This window comes from Myodes glareolus, chromosome 21 (genome assembly GCF_982192425.1).
Source record: "Myodes glareolus chromosome 21, mMyoGla1.1, whole genome shotgun sequence".
Lineage (NCBI taxonomy): Eukaryota > Metazoa > Chordata > Mammalia > Rodentia > Cricetidae > Myodes > Myodes glareolus.
In genome coordinates this window covers 41,244,076-41,261,697 of record NC_142046.1, presented here as the reverse complement: position 1 = coordinate 41,261,697, position 17,622 = coordinate 41,244,076, and the positions used below count along the sequence as shown (strand labels likewise).

At 43.6% G+C, this 17,622-nt stretch overlaps 1 protein-coding gene across 20 annotated transcripts in view; it reads right to left on the bottom strand.

Annotated features, from left to right (window-relative positions):
- The window catches only part of Pkp4 (plakophilin 4), a 208,356-nt gene that overhangs the window by 35,403 nt on the left and 155,331 nt on the right, over nucleotides 1-17,622 (bottom strand). For 8 of the 20 annotated variants that reach the window (XM_085681086.2, XM_085681090.2, XM_085681098.2 and 5 more), the window contains 6 exons: nucleotides 14,435-14,566; nucleotides 14,139-14,326; nucleotides 11,132-11,681; nucleotides 7,630-7,818; nucleotides 5,989-6,208; nucleotides 3,725-3,772 (listed from right to left, as the gene is read on the bottom strand). In XM_085681086.2, coding sequence (XP_085537212.1) covers nucleotides 3,725-3,772; nucleotides 5,989-6,208; nucleotides 7,630-7,818; nucleotides 11,132-11,681; nucleotides 14,139-14,326; nucleotides 14,435-14,566 — 1,327 coding nt within the window. The remainder of the gene's footprint in view (nucleotides 1-3,724; nucleotides 3,773-5,988; nucleotides 6,209-7,629; nucleotides 7,819-11,131; nucleotides 11,682-14,138; nucleotides 14,327-14,434; nucleotides 14,567-17,622) is intronic. The other 12 variants (XM_085681100.2, XM_085681105.2, XM_048425643.3 and 9 more) reach the window with 4 other exon arrangements.

Here is a 17,622-nt window from a genome sequence, read left to right as displayed (position 1 = left end):
CATGGATACAGAGACCCAAATGCTTGAGATCCCCCCCAAAATCATGGCACACAGACACAGAGAGTCAGGGAACAAAGGGAATTCTCAGTATGGACAGGATTTCCATCTCAGTGTTTCTCCTCTGGATTTTAATTTTATGCCTTTCTACCCATTTAAGAACGCAGCAGATGCAACGCACAGGTAAACAAATGCAATCTAGCTAAGTGAGATGTCATGCCCAAAGAAAGAAAGGCCTGATGGGAAAGGAGAGCGCTGTTACCAGCTGCTAATCACAGATAAGGTGAAGAAATCACAGTGATTGTTCAGACACTTAAATATGCATAGCTGCTCTTGATTATGAGAGAGAAACATAGAGGAGTTCAAAAAAGAAAAAAGTAACTTGTCAGGAATGGTCTGTCTAGGGAAAAGCATTTCTGACACCCTTTGTCCTACATTATTTTCCAGAAACTGTACTATTGTTACATAGTCCTTAGTATGTCAAGAGTCAGCAACACAAGTTCTGTGTCTCTGTGTCATACTCTACCCCAGGTGCCACCTGTCTCTTCCCGTATGAGGCCAGGTTGCTGCTCACACAGTGATCAGCAGAGCAATACCTGTGTACCTCCACCATAAATACAGGTTTGTTTTTGTTATTGTTCTATAATAGTATAATGAGCATACACTTACACTTATTACAGATTCTGTTCTACTTTGTTTTCAGGTAGCATCTCACTGTCAAAATTTTCTGATGTCGCCTGATGGCCTATTGTTTAGAATCTTTGCAACATATCTATTTTATAAGGAAGACAGCATTTTTTTTTGTACAAAATAGTTCACAGAACAAGAGCTATGTAGACTCGCACTAAGGGGTGCCAAAAACTTCGATGAAAATAATGAACTAGGGCTGGAGAGATGGCTCAGTGGTTAAGAGCACCAGGTGTTCTTGTAGAGACCTGGGTTCAGTTCCCGACACCCACATGGCAGCTCACAGGTGTCAGTAACTCCAGTTCCAGGGGATCTGATGCCCTTACATAGACATACATGCAGACATAACACAATATACATAAATTTAAAAAGTTCTCATAAAAAGGAAAATAATAAATTCACACTGAGTAAGTTAATAAAAATTACTTTTCACATTAATAACCAATTGAGACTTCTATTGGTGAGTTGGTTTTTTGTGCATGGATGCTGATACATATCATTTGTGGTAGCCAATTTGGAGGTATCCCAGCTGTCCACCAAAGAAGCCTAAATTAACTGTGATGTAGTTGTGTAATGGAATAATACTTGCCAACAAAAAGGAGGTTGCTGGCATATGCAGCAGTGTGTTGGCTACCACAGTACATGATACAAGATGCCACTGAAATGAGCAAGCAAAGCGAATTGGTGCCAACAGGGACCTGAGTAGTAACTGTCCACAGAGTATGGGCGGGCTGACAATTAACTGGGAATTATTAGAAGAAACTTTCTAGAACAGTGGGAATATTTTAAACCATTTTCTTCTTCTTTTTTGAGACAGGGTCTTATATCTAGCTCAGGCTGGCTTTAAACTCAAAGAAAGTTCTCCAGTCTCAGCTTCCCTACTTGTTAGTTTATAGATCCCAGAGTATCACTTGGATTGGGAAGCCTCCAGATATTAATTTTTCAGTAGTCTTCAAACGGCCATTACACACCCACACATACACATGCACACACACTACCTATGCAAATGAACATTTGGTGCATTCCTATTAAGCTATAGGAATCACCATGACGGCTCACTACCACATGGCCTTTAAACGCAGGGCCGTGTGTGCCAGCTCACAAGGCTGCCCTTCACAGCAAAGGCACCAGATAGCATTTGCCCAGTATACCTGCATCTACCCCATCATTTGCCTTTATTGCTCCCCTGAGGCAAGCACTAATAAATATCATGGGTACAGACAAGGAATTGGGGTTAGTTGGTAGAGGCTAGTGAAATCAACAGTCTGTTATTGCAAACATATTTTTTTCCTCTACAACTAGTTGGTAGAGGCTAGTGAAATCAACAGTCTGTTATTGCAAACATATTTTTTTCCTCTACAACGATGGTTAAGATTTCCTGACATAGCTGGGTGCTAGGAGGACCAGCCCGCAGAAGAGCAACTTCCAGTAGAAGCAGGACAACAATAGTTGGCATCAACATCACCCTTGACTTAAGGTCAGCAGAATTTTCCCTGGGAAAACTGCTACCAGTTTCCATGCTAACTGGATGGCGTCACTGCAAGGATTTGCTTAATTACAACCTATGCCTAGACTTTTCTTGTTAGCTATGGTTCTGTATTTTGATGCTCCCAAAACTACTACAAAACGGAGGTAAATGTGTGAGGGAACTGTTTATAGGCCTGGATAGGTAACATAAGAACGAAATCCTTGAGAGGAGGCAGACACACAAGGACTCCCACATCTACCTGGCTTTCTCCTTATGGGCATTTTCTGCACCATAATGCAAAAGATTGAAACTAAGAGAGTACAGGGTAGATTTGTCACACTGGGTTAGGAGTAGGGGTGAGGACTGGAGGCAGAAGCGGACTGGACTTGGTTGGTTCTAAAGAGTTAGAAGGTACGGAGAGGGTACTAGTGAGGTGAGGACTGCACAAGTGAGGGAACTCAGCAGGACTGGCCGACGCGGCGACTATTGGACGACACAGTTGAACACACAGTGGGTAATACTGAACTCCAGGCTTGTTGGGAGCACAAACATGAGCACCCCAGAATTTAAGTCATAAGCCCACAGAGGCCATGTCTGAGCATCCAGGACCACGCCACAGAATAAGGTCGGTATTGTAGGGCCGAGACACATCTGAAATCGACTTTTCAGACGGCAAAATCAGCGCTGGCAGTGTTGAAAACTCCCACTGGTAACTTCGTTATCTGCAGCAGGAAACTTCCTGCTATAGCAGGAGATCTAATCCAGGTTCCCTTGTTCACAACGGCCAGCAGAGAATCAAAACCCACCACAGATGATAGGACAAAAGCAGCAGTGGAAACAGAGGCAAAGGCAGCCCTAATCCTGGACTTTTCAGAGAAGAAGGAGAAACAATTCCAGTCGTGTTCATAGACAGACAGATAGACAGACAGGAAGGAAGGAAGGAAGGAAGGAAGGAAGGAAGGAGAAAAGAGAAGCTGGGTGTGGAGGATGAGACCTGCAATCCCAGTGGGCACAGGACTCTGCTGAGACCCTGTCACAAAAGCCAGACAGCATCAAACAAACACACAGACAATAATACAATGAGTGAGTAGATGGGGATTCTTACCAGAGACATGGAAAATACAGAAAAAAAAAAAAACTGGGCTGATTAAAAAAAAAGTAATTTCAAGCATTTGAATTAAAATTAAAGCAACAATCAGTGCCTAGGCCGAAGAGATACGAGACCATGTAAAAAGAGGCTGTGTTTGATGGCAGCCCCCCAGAAGCTATGTGGCTGAGGGACCGTACTACTTCTCATGATCACGTGACTTTGATACATCTACCTAGAATCGTAGAAGAAGAAGACGGATATCAGTGCAGAAAATTTAAAGAAATAAAAGCTGATTTTTTTTCTAATTTTGGCAAAACCAATTTACATTCAAAGAATTTCAGTGAACCCCAATCACGTCAAATGCAGAGACCCACGCTTCGGCTCATCACAGTGAAATGCTGAAAGCAGAAGAGCTCAACAAAGGAAGCTGAGAGGAAGCACGTTACATAATGAGAAAATACAAATTATTTCTTATTTCTCACCAAAAAATAACAGATGTCTGAAGACAATGAATAACACCTTTAAAAGTACTGAAAGAAAAAAAAAATCACACTTGTAAAACTTGAATTTTATATGTAGCAAAAAATACCCTGAAATGTGAGACGAAAGCACTGAAGATAAACGGGGCTAAAGAATTCAAACCAAATTTCTTAGGCTGATGAAAGTGAGGCAGATGGAGGCCGGGGTCTATGGGAAGATTGTTAGTGCTGAGGGTGATTATTTTAAAATATTTGCTTTTATTTTTCTTCATTTCTTTCAAAGTGACCACTTCCAGTAACAATAACACTGTATATTATGGGTGTTCAAATGCATATGACAGTGACATAAAGGTCGGGGATAGAGAAAGGGCCAGATGCCACGCAGAGGCCTGCACTGAAGAAGCGTGCCTTCTGCCACCTTCCATGAGAGATGTTCTCACGCTGGTCCGTGTAGGAAAAACATTTGTACAACTAATAACTTTCATTTCTAAGCTAAGATCCTTTATATTTTAAAGTCATGGCTGGGCCTGGTGGTGTGTATATGTAATCCTGGACAAGACTGAGGAAAATCAGGTGGCCAGCTTGTCCTACATAGCAAGAGCCTGCCTCAAAAAAAAAAAAAAAAAGAAAAAGAAAAAGAAAAAAAACCACCAAAATCATACAAGATAAAACCTAAAAGCCAAATCCTTACAGATTTCCTTTTGACAGTAACCTGAGGCCTCACAGAGAGTTCATCAGGCTAATTGCGTAGTAAGAGAAGGAGACCTGGAGGTGAACAGCAACGTTACAATTGTTATTTCTACAACCGAGGAACAGCGGTTGTCGTCAGCCTCTGGTTCTCATTTGGATGCTCATTCTCTGTCCATCTAGATTCCAGGGTCAGCTACAGTAAACGTACCTGCAGCTGCAGGATGGCTGCCTGCTCATCCTATGAGCGGCATTACCAGTGAAGCCGCACATAATCAAAGCTCGCTGCAATAGTTTATGCATTAGACTATGAAATTACCATAGCATGAATAGCAAGAGTACATTACCACATAGGAAATTCCTGTTTATAGTGAATCAATTCATAGTAGAGGTCAAAGCTGAAGTCTTGAGGGCTGCATCTTCAACTTGGAACTCTAACACACTTTGGTGCTATCCTAGGCAGCTATCATTATCTTGCAGGTCCAATGAGGGTATCAGATTCCCATGAATTTAGAATACTTCTGGGAAATTTTGTATGTCTTGGGGACCAGAGAATTTTGTCATTCTGAAGATTTTAGAAAACAAAATAATGTAAGAAAATTTCTGACAATTCTATAGTTCTTTTTGAAAAAGGGGCAAACTAGGACTTTAAAACAAAATGTATACCAAAGCCCAAAAGAATTTTAGGCATAAAAGCAAACTCATGAAGTGGCTTCAATAGATCAGTGGCTTCCCATCCATCTAAAGCACCTTTACTTCTTCTATTTAGTGACCAGAACCTCACTAATTTTATTTCATCGTCATTAGAATAAGCTGGTAATTGTTAAATTCAAATAGATAATTATAACAACTTCTCAGCAAAACAATTGTGGGCGAAGAGTGAATGAAATCTTGCTAATAATATACAGCTTAAAATAATACCAAAGTTGCTTAAAACTCCGTAATGATTCCATTCCTTCAGAAATGAAAATTCTTTAGTTTTGAAACATATTTTCCGAATGTTTTAAATGGCTTTCACTAAAGAAGAAGCCAATGTTTCAGACTCAATCAAGTACCAAGTGGCTCATATTTACCTTGGAAAGGGTCATGTATGTGGCCAAACAGAATACATGCATGTTATCTGTCAAATGTGTTTTGCTTGTGAGATGAGAATTTCTATGCTATCGTCTCCTAAATGTCACAGAGCTTTGTGAAGGACCTCCTTAGTAAAAACTCTACCTAGCACTGACTAATACAACTGGAAATGTACACATCTTTTCTCATTTAGAATATATGAATCTTCTAAATCAGGCAGGCAAAGGGGAGTGGGGATGATCTGACAGCCCTTGTCAGGCCCTCCCATGTAGTTGCCCTATGGTGAGTGCTGCACAGAATCCCACAGACCCGAGTCTTCTCTAAGCTATAACCAAAGTATGGAAAGAAGCGACCCAGCTTGAAAACATGAGGTCAGCATCAATGACCACACAGGTGACGTCACAGAGATAAGGAGTTTCTGATATTCCCGGATTCAATAGGTTAAGAAGACAGAGCAGTGGGAGCAGTTAGTGTGCTATGGGTTCTGAGAGCCCTCCGGTACTCGCCTGGGGTCTTTCTGGATGCTGTCTATGGATGGGGATCTTGTGGCACCATCGTCGGCTGGCCCTGCATGCTGCAGCCTGTTGTAAGTGCACTCTTGGACTCGGTACTGTATTGGCCTGTAGGGGTCCGCGTAGGTAGCTGCTGTGTTCAGGGCATAATTGTTTCTTTGGTATGTAAGGGTGCTTCGTTGGCTGGATGTCCTTTGGAGATTTCCAACACCTACTACGAAATCGGCATTTTGAAAGATTAGCATGTTCTCCACAGAGCTGCACTTTTCAAACATACAATGGTTTTTACTTTTAAAACGATTAAACACTTGGCAATTACATCAGCTATTTATTTTTAGACTTTATAAACCTAGCTTACATCTACTAAAAGAAGTACCTAGAAAAGAACCAGTGAAACTATGAGACTGCTTATAGGCTTGGCTAGATTAAGATTTAAGAACTAAAACTCCAGTACAAGTGCATGAAATTCATCTCAGAAATGAATGGTATCGTGCCATAATTTTAATTTAGTGATTAAGAACAAGGTTTTTACTGAAATTTATAAATAAACTATCAAGTTTTTAAACAATCTACTTTACTTCTTTACCTATGGATTTTGGTAATACTAGAAAAAAAATCTATGTCACAAGAAAGGTCGATTTTAATTCCACGGCCACTCCCAGCAACTTTTATTCGATGTTATGGGCTCTGTGACTGTCTGCTGCACTGAACACTTCTTCCCCAATGATCAAAGTTGCTATCTCTCCCACTGCAACACTTGAGAGGCTTTCTGCAATTAGAAAGGTTGTTCATCTTTTTTCAGTCTGCTTAAAGGAATCCCTGCTTACAGAACGCAAGAATAAATGACCATTTCTTCATTAACATCTATCATAAGGAAAATTCTTCGGTCGGTCAAACGTTATATTTCTGGGGAAAAAGCGTCTTTTCTTTGCTAGTGATCTGGGAGATATCTCCCTGAGGTGCGCCTGTGAATTACGACTCTGTAAGATTTGGGGTTTTTGGATACTAGAAACTCCTGCCTTTGAGACTTCTCCAAAGCAACCCCGTGGCACCTTCTGGCAATGTATACCATAAAGGCTATAGCTTCTTGTTTAGCAGAACCTGGGGTGTAAGAAACGGTAAGAACTGAGGTGCAAGGCTGTGAGGTTCAGTGCCCTGTTTTATACACATCTCTCACAGTGGGCGTCTCTCTGTCACCACATAGACAGGAGTCACCACACTGAAAAAAGGAGTGGAGCCAAATCAACTTCAGCCCCAGGCCGGCTAGATCAGCCATCTCGTCACTCATCTGGATCATTTCAACACCTGGCTCAGGTAACAAAAATCACAACAAAGGGAGTCAGCAAATGGTTGCCTTTCTCTAGCTGATAGGCGTCTATCACGGGGGAGTCATATTTACAGCTTTCCAAACGTATCCCTAATTAACAGTACAATCACTACCTTCATTGATTAGATTACACCATGGTAAAAACAGGTCACCCCTAACTGTGCGCTGATGAACTGTCTTTACTGTTCATCAACTGCTGTCACAGCCACTCATCAACATGATTTTCCTTCTCATGGAGAACCCAACCTCAGTAAAATCCCCCTCCTACCGGGCCAGGGAAACCGGGAAGGCAGCGGAACGGGGCCCACCTGAGCCTGTGCGGTACAGTGCTGTCTGCGATCCTTGGAGTTCCACAGTTCCGTGGTTTGGGCTGCGGTACACGGGGCTGTAGTAAGTCCGCCCTTCATAGATGGGAGTGATGTGCAAGTCAGGAGACACAGCTGAACGGAGCTCTTGCCCGAGCTGACTGTGCTGGCTGGCATAGGAACTCCGCAAGCCTAGAGGAAGGAACATGGCACCACTGAAACTGAGAAAATCACGGTGATGTTGGAATCAAGTGCCAACCAACAGAACAAGTGTGAGGTCTGCAGGTGAAAGCTTCTGGAGTGTGGAGCCGTGGGTCTCAGCCTTCCCAACGCTGTGGCCCTTTATCACACACAGTTCCTCCGGTGCGCTGACCCACACCAGAAGCTTCCTTTGTTACTACTTCATAGCTGGAACTTGGTTGTGATTTGTACTGTAAACATCTGCTATGTGATCCCAAAGAGAGCCTCAGGCTGAGAGCTGCTATTCTGCATGGAGGAGGCCTGGTGTGAGAGGGACTCTGGGCACTGAGTGCTCTTTAAAAAAAAAAATAAAATCTTTCTTAGTAGCAAGAGAAAAATTAATGCCCTAATCAAAATTCATTAAGTTTGATTTGCTAGACTCACTCTCCAACTATGGGTTACTTTATGACAGTGACCAAATAGAGAATGGCCCCTTCTGCCATGATAACCACTTAAAGATCACTACATCAGGCGCCGCATAAATGACATTTTGGTCAGTGATGGACTGTCCATCTGTGACTCATGGCGACATCATGAGCTTGGTTTGTGTACGTATACTCTATGTTTGTACAGAAACAACGCAGACTGCCACATCTCCTGAGGGGTCCTTCATGAAGGGAGCCAAAGCTGTACTCACAGCAATGGGGCCGCTCTTCTGCTCCCGCAGGAAAGCTCCATGTAGCCAGCAGGCAGCCTACTGTGCCTCACATCACTGTCTCCCAACGCCTGAGATACCATTTACATTATATCGGTAAAGGCTGACGCGTAATAGATCTATTAGTTAGGTTTTTATGGGAGAATACTGGAAAGTTAACGGCTTTGAAAAGTGAAATACGGTTTCACTATTTGTCACTATGCTTCCCTTTCTTAAAAAGGAAGACAAAATAAAACCCAAACTTGTTCTAACAGGAACTCGGATGGCACTCTTATTTACCATCTCTCTAGTATAAAGGAAAATGCGAAAGTACTATTTAACATTAGATGATTTAAAATATTTTGATTTAGATTGCAATATTTACAGATGGGGCTTATGATAGAAAGGGGATTTCAAACATACTTTTTTTTTTTTACGCTGGTCACAGGTTTGTGACTTGTCAATATTAGTAAGTAAAACCTGTTACTTCATCAGGAATATTAACTAAGATTACCTTCCAATTAGAAGCAGAAGAAAGTATATATTTGCTTTGAAAATGACTGAAGATAATACAGAAACTAATCATAAAAAGGAACATTCCCACCCCACTGGGTCAGGGAATCAAACCACACTAAGAGCAAGCGAAGGGGGCCATTGAGATGGCTCAGTGGGTAAAGGCAATGCAGGTTGTGGGACTCAACCCCTGCTGTGTGCACCGTGTAAGGAGAGAACTGGTACAACCATTCTTCTCTGGTCTCTACACACACGTCACAGTGAGCACGTGGACGTGCACACGCACACACACCACACTTTCCTTCAGCTGGGAGTTCTTCATGGCTCTTTTACACAAACACAGGGGAGCACAAGTCCTCAGAGCCGCTTATCTGTTGCGGTTTTGGGGCTGCGGGCGCTTCCTAACTGCTTCCAACAGGACTTGGCTGCAAGCTTGTCAGCAGTCTTCAGAAAACACTTAAGTCAACTGTACCCCTCTGGTGGCAGGATGATCAAATGGGTCATTTCACAACTAGAAATTTCTGAGCTCAAACTCAGCTTCACCAGAAATGTTTCATAACACTTGCTACATTAGAGAAAAAGCTTACAAAGGTCGCACATTTTCTAGAGGCCACAAGATAAATTACATTAATTTTATCCTCAAAAAACATTAAAAATTTTAATAAAAAGCACCAGAAGTAGCAAGAAATACAATGGAGAAACAATGTAACTTATCTCATGTAAGAACTTCTCATACATTATAAAAGTTACAGAAGGCCCGAGCCTGTTTTTATGATAAAATGGATCATAAACATAAACTCTTAACCTTAGTCATAACGCAGTAATGGCCCCAGTTGTAGCGTCTTAGCCACCAGATTGGCCCATTTGAGGTGACAGTACAGTAGCCTGGCAAACTCTAATTACAGGTCAAAAGGTACAAACCATGAAGCTTTCTTGGGGGCCAATCTGACAGTCCCTCTCTCAGGAAAAAAGTACACACATACTTTGATAGAGGAATTCGGCTTTGACAACTAGATCCCACAGGTAACACTGTACCTATTTATATGAAACCATGTGTCTCTGGCAGCTAAACACGACAGACAAGTGTGGGTTAACATGGAAGCAATTAAGTAAACCAGACTGCATACATAAAAGGAGTGGTGTGCACCTTGCAGACCCTGAGACAAAGGCACAGAAGAGACATATGATGGAATGCCCCCTGTGCAGCACATGCTTCTCTGGGCCACAAACATGCAGACTGAGCCGGAACATGTGACTTGGTGTGGGCAGGGGAGGACTTAGAGACTTCTGTTCTTCATCTCAACTTTTCCCGCATGGTTCTACATTTTACCATTCTGTATATATCTTGTTTTTAAAAACTCTTTCTGGCCAGCGCAGAGGCTCAAGCCCCGGGCTGCGCACACGGCTAGGCAAGCACTCTACCACCACCCAGCATCCTCAGTCCTACACATATATTTTTTCAAAGAAAAATTTCTCTTACTAAAAAGAACAAAATCATTACAGAATGTAGAAAATCTTTTAAGAAAACCCCCTAAAGGAGACAGATATAATGCCAGGAACCTGGTGTCTTTCTAATTTAATCCAAATGGCATTTGAAAGAAATTCATAAGGGCTTTGTACGTTTCCCATCAGGGTGCCCAAATCAAAACAGTAGGGTATGAGGTTCATATTCTAGTGCGTACAACTATAACATTTCTCATGAAAAATTCAGACAGCTCTTCTGAACTCACATTTTAATATGTCACTATATCATGAGGGTGCATGCAGGTAAGCCTAGATGTTCAACCAGACCTTCTCTTAGAATGTAATACTAATAAAGAGCTTAGGGATCTAATCAATTCTGTTAAAATTCAGTGAATTCACACACACACACACACACACACACACACAATGACTTTATAGACCATATTTTGATGAGAAAAATTAGATGCCTTACAAAAGAGTTCTGCATATATATTATATAGTTTCACATATAAAAGAAATAAAGCTTGAAAAATAAATCAGCCTTAAGTTTATAATAACTTTTCAGATAAAACTATCAGTCTTCCCCAATGGTCCTCATGTCTTTGCGCAGAGGACTCACCCTGGGCTTTGAACAAGGCTGTCGCACATCCTCACCTGTCAGGCTGTCTGGCCTTGGTGGAACCATCCTCTCATAAACGTCATACTGCTGCTGTCCGAATTGGTCCATGTCATGAACAGTCCTTTGCAATGACGGTCCCAGATGCTGTGGTACGGCGGTCATCCCCGAGCGTTTGGGGGACGATGATCCCACTTGGCCTTGGGATGGGGAAGCTACTCGAGTCTGGGCATCTGTCAGGGTCAGTGGGGACCCCACCCTCGTGGTGGTCTGGTATTGAGGGGCTGGTCCGTTAGGATTGGAGGTCTGTCGGGAGGTGACAGACCCAACCCGGCGCACAGCTGTTGGGGAGGCGGGTCTCTGTGAGTATGGAGAGGCGGCCCGCTGAGCAGGGAGCGTGGTGGAGGAGTAAGCACTGGGGTTCAGAGGTCGGGAGTCGGTCACTGACGGAGAGCCAAATCCACTACCCAGAGAAGTTCTCAGTGACCCCCTGGAAGGAGACACGCCTGCGCTGGTGACATAAGAAGGAGACTGTGCTCTAGATGGAACTGAACTAACTCTTCGCATGGCCCGATTGGCTACTGATGGCTGATGAGAGGGGAGAAAAGAGAACGGGTTTATCCAGGGGTTTGTGCCCATTATTATTACAGAAATACAAACGCACACAGCTCCCACAGAACGTGACCCACGATCTCAGGCATCTGAGCTTCTCTGCATTGAGCTTTAGAGTAACATCTTAGCTTTGTTTCTGCTTTTCTGGAGATGCAATTTGAATACTAAAACCAGTCAGGAGAAGAAACCTGAAGACATTTAATAGCTCCTTTTTGGTCTTCACGCTTTTCACTTGTTGCCTCTGTGTTTTCCAACACGTGAAATGCTTGAACTCCAAGGGCTACAAATGATTTGTGAACAAGAAGGGTCCTGGGGCCATGTGCTTGTATCATTCCCTGCAAGTCAGACTATGGCCAAGGCAATGCATTTTGTAGAAAACAGAAAAATGTTTATCTCATCTCTCAGCCTAAATGTAGCTGAGGAGTATTTATGGACAGCTGGTCTTTATGGGTTAGCGCTGTTAACTTGTCGGACATATTTTATCCAGGGTCTAATACATGAACGTTTGGATAGCGCCTGGGTCCAGCTCTCCCCTGATAATTTAGTTCAAGGAAGAGCCTGGCCAGACAGGCGTCCTAGCCAAATCCTAAGATCTGCTTTCTTTTGGCCTTGTCTGATATATGAGCCCTTAGCTTTAGTTTAGCTGGTGGATTTAAAGAAATGCCAGTGAGATACCCGAGAATCTGTCCCAGTAGAAGGAATGTTCTAAGCCTTTGTTGGCTTTCTTGGTCTTAGCCAGCTGGAAAAGACCAGAAAGGAAAATGAACATTTCTGCCACGGAACAGTCTGCTAGGAATCTGTAGATGTCTACATACGATGGGTATCAGGTGCCGCTCTCGGTGCTGTACAGCAATGAAGAAATGGCGCTGGAGGGGTGGCTGGGGAGTACACCCACGGGGCAAAGGTGGGCAGGTGGAGGGAAGGAAACAGGCCTTAGGGCCCTGGGTGAAAGGCCCTCCTCGGCTACTCTTGGGGGGCAGCTACCATCCACCTCTCCCCACTTGTAGTTGTGAAGGTAAGGAAAGCTGGGACGTTATGAGGGCTTTCTGCAGTCTCCCGTGTCACAAGCGAGCTGGCTGCTCAAACTCCTCAGGTGGGTTCAACGTCAACCCTTGGGGGACAGTAGTGGTGGGGCTAAGGGGACACGGGGAGGGAAGAATATGGTAACTAAACAAGGCAATAACAGGATAGGGCTTAAAAAGTTAGTGGAGAGTGGAGAGGTCGCATGCTTGCCTGGGGACTAATAGTATCAGCAACACGCTGACAAAGGGAATCACATCCACTTAGATGGCTAGATAATATGCTGTCCTGACCACATGCAAATTAGGTCCCAGAGCCTACTGGTAATACAACACTGCATTAGGGACAACATCAACTTAACATGAGCTTTCACTTTTTAAAAACCAGCATGGTCATGACTAAGAATAATGCTATAGCTAAGGTAATTAGACAAAAGAAAGTCTAGAGAGAAGCTGGTGTGGAGATCCACCAAACACAAATGAACACCCAGAGGTGTCCGTGTAGCGTGCCTCAAACCTCACCACACACCTCCACCAGTGAAGTGCATGCCTGGGTAATATGCAGACTGGGAACACAGCCTCAAATAGCGGGCTACAAGGGTAAGCGCTCCCTTTATAAGCCTAAAAGCCACAGATTTGACTTTTCCTGAACTGATGAGCGGAACTGTGCACAACTGCATCCCAGTGCTTTCCGGCAGCACTGGGAAGCTGGCCCTCTGTGGTGTGACCTGCGGTGTTCCCTGAGGAACAGTAGCCATTCAACTTTTCCGACCTTTCCGCTACTTTCCAGTAACTAAAGGATTTCTATGGTACTTGGACAGAGGGGTAGCCTCACTGTCTACTAGGGCTCTCAGTCCTTACATAGTCTGGTGGGATGATGTGAATTAAGTAGCAACAGGCAGCAAAGGAGTGTTCAGAACCATGCATGCAATATTGTATTTCTGCCTATAAAATGAGTCCCAACTTGAGCAGATATGCCTCTACACACGGCTCTTTAAGCCCGGGGATTCAAAAGAAGAAATACCCTATCAGTGACCAATTTTAGTGAAGATGAACACTGTTAATCCCATCTCATGGAGGTGGAGAATGCTTTTCTGTCCTCTGAGACTTTCTACAGCACATTTTAGTGCTGGTACTGCTAGGGATTAGGAGCCCCTCAGGAACTATGTCTTTCCATGCCAGCCTGACCCTCCCTCTGGACTGCTCACATCAAGTTCCTTGTTTTGAGAAGAATTACTCTACTGCATCTAGGAAGTTATAAAGGTTGATTAGTAAGAGTAACGCAAGTCAGACAGTGCGCAGTGGTTTGTGTGTAGCGTCCAATCTTTCAATTACACACACTGGCCTCGCTCTTCATAAGCAACGCCGGTAACAGTCACAGAACCGAGAGGGGACTGCTAGACGCCTGACTTACTTGAACCAGAGCTTGCCCTTCAGCTCGCGAATTCCTCACCACATGGTTGCTTGTTGGTCCCGTGAATGAATGCTGTCTACTGTCTGCCTTGTTCACGGTTTGGCTGTTGTGGAAACTCCCTGCTTCCTGGTACCCACTGTCAGAATAAGAATTCATTTGTGTTGAACTTCTTGAGTTTCCCAACGATCCTGCAAGAATGAAACAGTGAGAACACCTTTAGTTTACACTTCTGAGGGTCACTTTCAAACTGAAAATCCGGAAAGAAAATCTAGTGTTTAAAGTAGAATACAACAGACCCTCACTTTCATGGAGAGACGTCTGTTCTGGTGAGTACAGTGTCCCTTGTTCCTGCTCTGTCCTGATGAGATAGTTGTTGGGATGGACAGTGTCAGAAACTCTAGGTTTGCTTACACCAGTATTTGGCACATCTGTAAGAAAATAAGTTTACAGCTAAATTTAATGACATTGCAGAAGAACTTGCTGAAAAGCACAGATATTTGTCAATAGCATCCTATAAGCCAGAGGTTACTAGAAGGCTCTGTTCACCTTAATAGCACAGTTATTTTAACTTTATTGGTGTGAATGTGCTCTCCACACTCAGTTTATTATTGTACTTTGTACAGTTTCATAAATGTTCCTTATTCTGGTTACAAGACCCAAGTTAACCTATGTATTTCATTACTTCAAAATCTGAAAAGTACGTCTTTGGGAAACCCATCTCTCATAACTTCCTCCAAATACATTCAGAGGAAAACTAAGAATGATGGCCAAATATTTCGGGGGGTGGAGGGAAGGTTATAGATTAACAACTGGTTAACACAAAACCCAAGAGTGCTCATGATGGACTAGTGACAAAACTCAGAGGTAAGATGGACTGGCTTATGTCACAGTTCGTGAAGCTTACAAAGAAGTCTACAAAGTATGGAGTCACACCATGAGAGGCACTAACACCTTACCGATCGATCTGTTTCGTCTTCCCTCCAGTTTTCCCCAGAGGAACACACAGAAGTCTAACCTGATGGCTGTCCCTTCTAACCAGTCTGTCTCTCCCACAGTTTGTTTTGTTTTCTATAGTGTCATTTGCTACCTTGAACTTAAATGACAATCACCGTTGCCCAAACCAACTCATCGGCTTCTCCATTCCCGCCAGCTTTATATGCTGTACTTAGGGACTGGGTCATGCTGACCTTTGCACACCACTCAGATACCCTCTTTTCTCTCAGACAGAAAACACACATTGCTCCATGCTTGGGTTATCACCATTTGATCTCCAATGTTTCAGATTTAACCTTTATGGCACTAACACACATTGTCAGAAATGCTGCTTCACTTTCAAACATTTTGGCTAATTCTGAGTCACATTCTGAGCTTGAAATACAACTCTAAGGAATTCAATGTCTTCACTAGGATTTCTCCCTTCTTTCCTAGGGATCTATTATAGTCTATACTGTAGGAATACTCCTACTGTCTCTGTCTATTAAAATACGTAAGTTCAAGGAGCAGACTTTTGTCTCCCCAGTGCCTCGGGTCATCCCTTGTACTCAGTGGTTGCTCAGGTGAACAACCTGCGTAGTGACAGCAGCTTCCCTTTACTGGGTGATTTGTGTTCTCAATAAGATTAATCTACACAGAGCAAAGCTAAAGTTTTAGGCAACACTAGTTGAGCTGGTCTAGAGGTGCATACGAAGTGCAAGAGAGAACTGCAGACCCTAGTGCATTCTAAGCCTTTAACTTGACATCAGTGATGGAGGAGGGTCATCTGTCTATTGTTACTTTCATTGGTTAATAAAGAGACTGCCTTGGCCTTTTTGATAGGTCAGCCCTTAGGTGGGAGGAGTAGACAGAACAGAATTGTGGGAGAAAGAAAGCAGAGGCAGGCAGTCGCCATGACTCTCCTGTCTGAGACAGACGCAGGTTAGGATCTTTCCTGGTAAGCCACCACCTCGTGGTGCTACACAGATTACTAAATATGGGTTAAAGCAAGGTGTGAGAATTAGCCAATAAGAAGCTGAAAATAATGGGCCAAGCAGTGTTTAAAAGAATACAGTTTCCGTGTGATTATTTCGGGTAAAGCTAGCGGGGGCGGGAAGGGGCCCGCTGCTCCTTGTACACATCAGAGTCTGTTTCCTGGCCTATGGGAAGAGATGCTGACATTCCTCACAGGAGCTCCTAACAGACTGAGCTCTGATCCATCATTTGACAGTACATTTCTAGGTGTCAGAACTCTGCGACAGTTCTCAATTCTCTGGAGCTGGAATTGTAATGGAAGATGTCAGCTGTGCGTGGCTTCTCTGGTAGACGGTAGAGTACCAGCTGAGTCACTGCTGCGTAGTTAACACTGAAGCAACCTGCTCCATTTGTAAATCTTCCACTAGGAGCTTCTAGAGTTCTGCATACGTTATATACCAATTCCTGAAGGAGCCTGTTAAGGCTTTGTTAGCTCACAGACAGTGTGCTACGCTCCAAGACTCACAGGGAACCAGAACAACCACAGGAGCCACAAGGGGCATTCACTCAGACAGAGAGTACTGGGCAGGCAAAGGGAGGAGGCCACAGAGCTGCCAGAGAGACTGTCACAGTCCCAAGCCTCACACTACACCACACACACACCAGAAACACGTGCCAATCTTTAAACGAGACTTTAAGCACCTGCCCCCTCTCATGTGTGTGTGTGTGCACACGTGTATGGCTAGTGTGAACCCAGGACTCCACAGATGCTAGTCAAGTGCTTTACCACCAGGCTGTATCCTCAGCACTGGTTTTAAAGCCCAGAGTGCCAGGACACCAAGAATTTGGGTTTGAAATACCAAGTGGAATGCAAAGTCTTAGCAAAATGAAAACGTGTTTTCACAGAAACCCAAAACACTCAAGGTCTGGACATGATACCCTCAGAAAACAGAGATCCAACTATACAGAGCAATTATCTAGAAAAGAGAGAGGCACACCTTAAATTTTTTGTACTTGGGCTACTCTGTCTTTTTGGTCAATGGAGTATTATCTCAGAAGCCATGAAACAAATCTTTCTTCGGGAGAAACATACAGGGCTGAGACGGAGTTCAGTGGGCAGGCAATTGCCCAGCACGCACAGAGTCATAGGTTCAGTTCCCAGTACTGAGAGGAAAAAAATTGGAATCAATCGTGGACTGAGGAAAATAGTCAGTTGGTGAAGTGTTTGCTTTGCAAGCTTTAGAGCCAGCTGAATCCCCTAAGTCACATAAAATGCCAGAGTAGCAGCATGTACTTGTAATTGCTGCACTGGTGAGGTAGAGACAGGACGGTCCCTGGGGCTCCCCAGCCTGACAGGTTATTAATTGGTGAGTACCAGGCCAATGAAAGACGCCTCAAAGGAGGTGTAGTTCCTGAAGATGATAGCCACGGCTGTGTCCTGGCCTCCACACTACATGTGTACACAAACACATCTGCACATGTACTGGCCCACACAAATACTCATATATGCCCATACACATATTAAAACTAAAACGTA